At 34.5% G+C, this 8,954-nt stretch overlaps 1 protein-coding gene across 1 annotated transcript; it reads left to right on the forward strand.

The window, feature by feature from the left end:
• The first annotated feature begins 302 nt into the window (after nt 1–302).
• On the forward strand, nt 303–2,041 carry LOC131856288 (uncharacterized). Its single transcript, XM_059207856.1, has one exon. It carries the CDS (start codon nt 344–346, stop codon nt 1,877–1,879), a length of 1,536 nt encoding a protein of 511 aa, XP_059063839.1. The 5' UTR covers nt 303–343; the 3' UTR covers nt 1,880–2,041.
• The last annotated feature ends 6,913 nt before the right edge of the window (nt 2,042–8,954 follow it).

Consider the following 8,954-nt stretch of genomic DNA (forward strand, 5'->3'; position numbering starts at 1 on the left):
TCGCAGCCGGCTATTGATGATGCGAAGCTGAGCCCAGACGGAGGCAGCAGGGTTCGTAGGTTGAAGCGCTTTGAGAGCAGGTCGCCGAGTAAATCACCAATTTATGTGAGGAGATGGTCCAACGATCAGGAGATATGCCTGATGAACGCCATTTTGGACACGCGCACGCCACATGGGAAGATTAACAGGGCAGCATTTTATCAACAGGCGAGGGAGCAGCTCCAACTTGAGGTTAGTAATTATAAATTATATGAGAAGATGAAGGACATGAAGAAAAAATTTGAGTCCATGGTTAAGAAAAAGAAAGAGGGTGGTTTAGATACAGACTGCTCACCAACACAGCATGTTTTTGTTGTGGGAAAACCTCTGGGGCACCGTCGAATCTGGAAAGTCTAATCCTAAAGAAAAGGAGACTCTGAGCTTGAGGCCTAATGAGATGGAAGGCAAAAATTCTAATTCTGCTCAAAACTCTAGCTTCCCAAGAGAAAACACTTTAAATCCTGATTCTGCCAAAAACCTCAAAAATAGAGAAAATAGGGCTATAAGCGCTAGTTTTGCTGGAGGCTCGGAATTTAGAGAAAACTCTGCTATAAATGCTGTAAACCTTGATTCTGAGGTGAACCTTAACTTTGAGGCTCGGAATTTAGAAGAAGTGCAGGTGCAAGTGAAGGACAAAGCGATAGGAACTTCGCAGCCAGCCATTGATGATGCGAAGCTGAGCCCAGACGGAGGTAGCAAGGTCCGCAGGTCGAAGCGCTCTGAGGGCAGGCCACCTAGTAAATCACCGATTTATGTGAGGAGATGGTCCAACGATCAGGAGATATGCCTGATGAATGCCATTTTGGACACGCGCACGCCACATGGAAAGGTTAACAGGGCAGCATTTTACCAACGGGTGAGGGAGCAGCTTGAGCTTGAGGTGAGTAATTCTAAGCTATATGAGAAGATGAAGAACATGAAGAAAAAATTCCGGTCTATGGTTAAGAAAAGGAAAGAGGGCAAGTTAGTGATACAGACTGCCCACCAACACACCATGTTTTTGTTGTGGGAAAATCTCTGGGGCACCATCGAATCTGAAGGCCTTAATCCTAAAGAAAAGGGGACCGAGAGCTCGAGGCCTAATGAGATGGAGGCCAGAGGTTCTAATTCCGCTGAAAACTCTAGCTCCCCAAGAGAAGACACTTTAAATCCTGATTCTGCCAAAAACCTCAAAAATAGAGAAAATAGGGCTATAAAGGCTAATTTTGCTGAAGGCTCTGAATTTACGAAAAATTCTGCTATAAATGATGTAAACCTTAACTTTGTTGCAAAACCTAAGCATATGGAAAATAAAGCTAAACAGTCTCTGCAAGAAGAAACCCATGGGGAGAATACAAAACCTAATTTTACTACAAGCCCTAAGCATATGGAAAATAAGGCTAAAAGATCTCTGCGAGAAGAAACCCAAGGGGAGAATACCCATTTACTTGAGGAGTCTATACATCAGGAAACAAACATGGAAAATGCAAGAGTAAATGGTCCTTTTGTTGAGAAGTGTCCACATCAAGAAATCCATGTGGGAAATGCAAAAGAAATTGGCCATGCTGTTGATGGTTCTGGACTTCCACAGATTCAATTCAGGGGTTTGGAGTCAAGAATTGAATCATCGATTGAGAACTCGATCAAGGGTATTGAGACAAGAATTGAAGCAAACATTCAGAACTCAATCAAGGGTATTGAGACAAGACTTGAGGCAGCCATTCAGAACTCGGTTACACGTGTTGTTATTGCTACTGTTACTGCTGCTGCTGCTGCTGTTACTGCTACTGCTACTGCTACTGCTGCTGCTGCTGCCGTGTTTTATATCTGCATATATTTGATGAGAATGGGAACAAGTTAGTATATTTAATTAAATAATTGTGCATGTTCTTGAATGAACGGTAGACATGATGTATACTTCTAGAAATACCTAATGGTGTATGCATTTTTGCATTAAAACCCTTTAGTTTAATCTGTATTCTGTTATTAATAATTTTACTTCAAGTCATGACATAATCACCGAGGGAGGGAAGATTCAATTCCTTTTTGTGGAACATTTTTATTTATGCATAGTATGAATTTGGATCTAAATGACATCGGGTTATAGATAGAGAGGAATTAGATTTTATTTTTAATGTGAGAATGAAGTTAGCTTAATTAATTTTGATAGTGGCAACCACCCAACTAATGCACTCAACTGATGAACTTTCAATTTGAATGTGCTAGACCATTATATACGTCACATTTTGATATGCATTATATTCATGAGCACAACGTTCCGATCATGAGAGTCATTAGTTCTTATGTGGGGGCTAATATTCTGGCTTATTAGTTCTTATGTGGGCTAATATTCTGGCTTGAGATATTATTTGGTGCAAAGCATAATCAGGCATTAATCTAGTTGAAAGTTCAAACATGATAGCTACATGGCCTCAAAATGATGCTTGTATGCCCTCTATGCCCTCTGTTGTATTGATCTATAGCCAAAGCTACATAGTGCAACATCTCCCACTTATTAATGTGCAAGTGAACGCTTGCATGGCCAAAATAACTACATGCCCCAATAAATGTCTCTGTTTCATGATCTATCTTGAAAATGTGGTAGTTCAACAAACTGGATTGGCTAATTTAAATGCCCACAAGGCCTGAGTTAGGCCACTAAGGGGCTATCTTGGGCACTTACTATAACCTATTTTGGATGTATAAAGATCAGCAAGCTTCAATGTACTCAGCTTACTTTGACAGCAAAAGCCAAGAGCACAAAATTTGAACGTTGTATAAGTTAATAGTAAATTATCTTGGTGTGGGCTGCTACATTGGTAATTTGATACCAAATTGACAATGATGAGATGCAAAAATCTCCTGGAATCTTCAAATTAAATATTTTCACACGCCTCTCGCGTGAAATCTTGTCTCGAACTCAAGAATTTAAATAGCCCTAAAACCACGATATTTCAGATGAACTTATCGTTTACTGTTAATAATTTTTTTCTGCAAACTCTGCCAATAAATTTTCAAATCGACTTTCTGTATACTGCAAAAAGATTAAAGCAGCATCAGTAGGGAGATTGGTTTTGGTTCTGGTCATTTACATCAACTTCGCTCCAAATTTCATTTTGCTTTAATAGTTATATCTTGCCTGTATTTCCAATTCAAATGTGTTGTAAAGTAAGCTTCACAGCAAGGAAGAAAGAATTAGAATAGAAATTTAAAATTTTTCCCCATCCAAAAAGTAGATAGCATATGGGTTTGGAATAGGTAATTTTATAATTCTCCATGTACACGAGTGAAAGCATTGACAATCAAATACCTAAATAATAAAATATCAAAAATCACACAATTTTATTGTTAAACCTTAATGTATCTAAACAAACAACTATTAGAGCTATTTATTTTAAAACGATTGAGTCTTTTATGGGTAGACTTCGTTTTTGTGTGAAGAGCTTCTCAAACGTAAGCATTTCGACAAGCCCGCGTGAATATTTGTTAGTATGCCAAAAAACAGTTTTAGAAGTAAACTCGCTAAGATTTATGCACTATAGTAATCTTATAAAGAGTTTGTTTTTTTGGTTTAATATCCTTTCAAATCCGTATCTAGTACCTTCAGGTAAAGGCTCATCAGAAACACAGTGAGCTTCTAGTAGTGTCACTTTCTCATAAAAACAGTAAAGAATATTGGTAATTTTGTTTTGACTCGATTAAAAAAATATTAAAGACAACATTGATAAACACATAATAGATAGTATTGATCCGGTACTGTAGACTAAGCTTTCATTTTATTTTGAAATTATAAATACAAGGGCTGACTGATGAGTAGTTGAACGGTTTTCCATTACTAAAAATAGTGCTCAGCAGGGTTACATGCAGCTATGGCCTACCAATCATAGAACAATATATATTATCTTGGTTGAAAACACTATAACACAAAATCTATCCATGCAATTTATATATCATCTGATGCTCTGCAAAAAGGATTAGAAAATTTGTTTGATGGCAACACACACAAGAGCACAAGAAACAAACATTAATGTTAGCAACAAAAGATTATCCTAAACAGACATATCAAGAGAGATATTAAGAATGAAACAGAAAACATACAAATATAGAATAGATAAACTATACTCCTCCAAATGCTAATCAAGATGCTCATAGTTGCTCCTCCCTTGTTCCTCTCCTCTCCAAGTTCTACATGAGAGTAGCTCTCAGCTTTTAGCACTAGCCATGGATGCCATATGGAGATTCAAGATGGTTGAATATGATAAGAAAATGCTATGCAAGTGTAAATAGTGATGCTATGAAAAAACTCTATGCTAATATCAGTATAACAACAATACTCTAATGCTTCCTTCTTTGTTTGAGGAGAAGGGTTCTATTTATAGAAGAAATGGGGAAATGAAGGGTTAAGATTGAACAATCTTAACAAAGGTTAGGATTGAAAAATATTCAATCCATGTGAGATTTTCAACCCAATCCCATGTGAGGAGAGATAAGGAGCATTGAATGCTTGAGGGGACATGATGATTACCCTAGGGGGTTGGGTTAGGGTTAGGTTAATGGATATTTCTTTTATCCAAGGGATAAATGAATGTGCAAGGGTTAAATAGTTACCTTAGTCAAAGAAATAAATGTTTTGAAGAGACCCATGAGTCAAAAGGATGGTTAAGTTAGAGGAAAGTCTCTAACCAAAGGTAAAAGGTGAGTTAACCATAAATGGTTATGTAAGAGCATTTAATGGTTTGGAAGACTTTAGAGGTTAACCATTTGAAGACATAAAACCTTTAATGGTTATTGAAGGCTTTGGAGATTTTTGAGAAGTGACTTCCTTTTATTTAGGAATGTGACAATGATTAGGATAGGATTAGGCTAATTAGAAGGAGTTAGAAGAATCCAGAAGGGATTTAGGCATGCAAGTGGATTTTGTAGGGGAATGCAAGTGGAAGGAATTTTGGGATTTTTAATTGAAATAAAATCATTTATTTCAATTAAATGGTGTAATTTGCATTTGGATAGGTATTTAAATAAATATTAATTTATTTAAATGTGAATGTGAATTTTGGATTTTATTTAAATAAATCTTAATTTATTTACATGAGAAAAAGGAAGATAAAGCATTAAATGCTTGAAGATTTTGAGGGAAACCATTAAAGGCTTGAGAAGACTCTAGAAGGAAGTCATTAAACTTGAAGACATTAAGGGAAACCATTAAAGGCTTAAGAAGACTTTAGAAGGAAGCCATTGAGTTTGAAGATTTTAAGGGTAACAATTAAAGGCTTGAGAAGACTCTAGAAAGAAGCCATTAAGTTTGAAGACTTTAAGGGAAACCATTAAAGGCTTAAGAAGACTCTAGAAGGAAACCATTGAGTTTGAAGATTTTAAGGGTAACCATTAAAGGTTTGAGAAGACTCTAGAAGGAAGCCATTAAGTTTGAAGACTTTAAGGGAAACCATTAAAGGCTTAAGAAGACTTTAGAAGGAAGTCATTGAGTTTGAAGATTTTAAGGGTAACCATTAAAGGCTCGAGAAGACTCTAGAAGGAAGCCATTAAGTTTGAAGACTTTAAGGGAAACCATTAAAGGTTTCAAGTGGGTGAGGATAAATAGGATTTTGTGAGAGATGGGATTTTGAGGGATTTAAATAAATATTAATTTATTTAAATGTGAGAGAAGATTTAATCAAACAAATATGATTTATTTAGTTAATTAATGGTCTAAATTTGGTTAAGTGAATTAAATCAAATAAATTGAATAATTTATTTAATTAATAGGAGAAGATGGTTAAGATGAATTAATTATTGATTGATGGTTAAATATTCATTTAATTAAGTGGACAGATTTATGTGACTACATCATCTTATTTTAAAACTTTTTTTAAAGAAGAAATTGAATGTGATAGATCAATTGTGTAACTTTATTGGTACCAATAGCGTATGAATATTGGGTCATTTGTGTATAAATATTGGATTAATTGTGCAAATTTTGTGGTGTTCAAAGTGAATGGTTAATGAGACAATGGAGAATATGTATGGAACGTCAACTGAAAACAACCACTTTTTGACCCTTGCGTGCATAAAAAATCCCACATGTTTGTTGTAACCACACATAGCCAAAACAATAGCTATAAGCACTTAAGTCACATATGAAGACAACAAAAAAAAATCATCAAAATATGATGTGCCTTTTAGGAACTTAGTGTGCACAAAGTTAGCCATATCTACTATAGGTACCCTTCCCCTAAACAAAACAAAAAAATTTAAAATTGAATGAATAGCTCAATGAACATCCAACACTTTCAATGAAAATCAATGGACAAAGTGAAGATCAGAAGAGTTAAATGGTTGGACCAACACTTCTGGGTGGAAGTTGAAGGTAGAGGTTATCATTTAAATATTGATAAATAAGGTGATTCAATTGGAAACTGCAAAATAATTTTTACCAATTTTCTTAAAATTATTTAAAAAAAATATAAATAGTTATTTTATTTTAAAAGAAAAATATTTAATATATAAATTATGAAAAAAAATTTAGTTTTAACATTATCTATGGGTTGCAATGTGAGTTTGAAAGCAATAAAGAAAATATATTTTAATTTGAGGATGCTATTAGATAGTCAATAAATTAATATGATCAAATTTATAATGTATAGGTTATGAAAATATGAAAATAAAAATAATAGCTGTCATAATGAATGTGTGTTTTAAGGATTGTGAGAAACAAGGTTGAGACGTCATTATCCTAACAATTGGATCTAGCATAAATAACATATACATAGTGATTGGCTCATCCACAAGGACTAATACCTAGACCCATAGTGCATAAGGTCAGATTCCTAAACACCATTCACCTAAAGTGTTACCTACCTTTAATAATCTAAAATACCATTTCCACTTTAAGATATGCCAAAACTATACTATGAGGATAGTCCAATTTTTTACCTACCTATTCTTCATTAGAACTCTCTTTACCCTACAGCCCATCAGATCACTAAGCAAATAAGATGGCCCATTTCTTGCATGATGTTGTTCTTAAGGCCCACATGCCATTGATGGAATCTATTCGATCTTCTAGCATGCACTAGACATCTATTTCTTGCATGTTGTTGGCTTGAAGGCCCACATGATATTCACATAATTTGTCTAGGACTCTAGAGTAACATGAGGTATCCATCACCTATATGCCACTAGATTTAAGGTCCACATTCTATCGGTGTTACAATCTATCGACGGAGCACACTCGCTGACTAATATCAATCTAGAATATCAATAAGCTTATCTTTGATAAGGTTATAGGATATATCCAATGGTGATCAACTTGAATGGAGGGGAGCAGTCTACATATTAGAGGTATACAACCTCTACCTAAAAGTTAGCACTTGTACCCATCTTAGAACTATAACTAGAAATTAGATTTCTAATTAGGAATAAGTCAATCACAATCAAGAAATTAAGGAGACTATACATAGAGTCCTATAGATATGGGCATAAATTTAACAAACACATGAATTGAGTTTGATCCAACACAAGATGGCCTCTACTCCACAAGTAAGTATAAACCAATACTGATTATAAGGTAGTCAACCCTCTCACTTATATATCTTTATATTGAAAAGTGCATTGTGATTGAATACGAGTTATTAGGTTTTCTTAACTCATTCATAATTATCTAACACCCATTTCAGCTTCATATCAAAGCGTATTAAAGAGGAAAGGTTAAACAAGTTAGGAAAAACCTCAAACCCCAGAGTTATCCTCCCTAAACCCTCTTCCTACATACTTGAGGCCATAATGGAATCCTTTGCCCAAGGACTTCCTATGCACCCACTTTTAAATGGGATTGAAATCACACGAAGTTCTCTTTACATGGCCTCTAAAAAGATACATAGGCATAGATTCACATTACCAAGGTTTCATTAATGTTTCTCCTTGATTAGTAGCACTTAATAGTAGTTACAAAATCATCACCAAGTTCACATTTCAACAACTCATGCTAAAACACATCCCCTTTAAAGATATTGAGGTCTTAAATCAATCTCTACAATTATTATTCATAAACTAGCTTGGACACCCCAAGGTTTGTCTTATCAACATAGGACTAGGATTATTTCTCAACATTGAGTTACCAAGGTTCATATGTATAGGAAAGTACATCTATTCAAAATTTGCATGATAGATTTAATATTGAGGGTTTTCTATTTGAAGGGTCAATAGATATCTTGTAGTCATATAAAATCCTTTACCTCAATACCCAAATACCATTCTAGAATCCTATAGCATGTATTATCAATGCATTAAGAAAGGAGACTAAAATGGTATTAAAAGAGCTTATTACACCTACTTCCTTTACAATAGAATTTCCCAGATGGTTCATAATTACCTTCATCTTGATATCTTCTCAATATAATACTAAATCTAATATTTCTAATATTACAAGTGTCTAAATCCTCATAGTTCATAAAACATAGGTGTATCACTGCCTTAGGCATGATTTCTACACAAACATACCATCATCTAACATAACCATAGTATCCCTTCCTGTAATGGCCCGCTAGGAAACCCCGAAGGGATAAAGCTAAAACACACGAATGGAGTGCAAATATATATTTTTTTAAAATTAAGACACAACATAATGATACAATGAGTTATCAAAAGTTCAGATAACACAGCAGAAGACTAAAAAATACCTAAGGAGTTTCCCAACGTGATTACTTATTTTAACATCTAACTCTAATCACGACATTTGATTCAATTAAGCAGGTTAACTTAATTTCATGTTATTACTTTAAACAAGGATATAATTTGTTCAGTACATTAAAATTATAGATAATAGGATGCATTCATCCATTATGGTTGAAGATGACATGAAGAAATTTACCCATTAAAGTTAAAACATAGATAACATATGAATTAATCCATTATGGTTGAAGATGACACGAAGAAATTTA

This window comes from Cryptomeria japonica, chromosome 7, assembly GCF_030272615.1.
Source record: "Cryptomeria japonica chromosome 7, Sugi_1.0, whole genome shotgun sequence".
Classification (NCBI taxonomy): domain Eukaryota; kingdom Viridiplantae; phylum Streptophyta; class Pinopsida; order Cupressales; family Cupressaceae; genus Cryptomeria; species Cryptomeria japonica.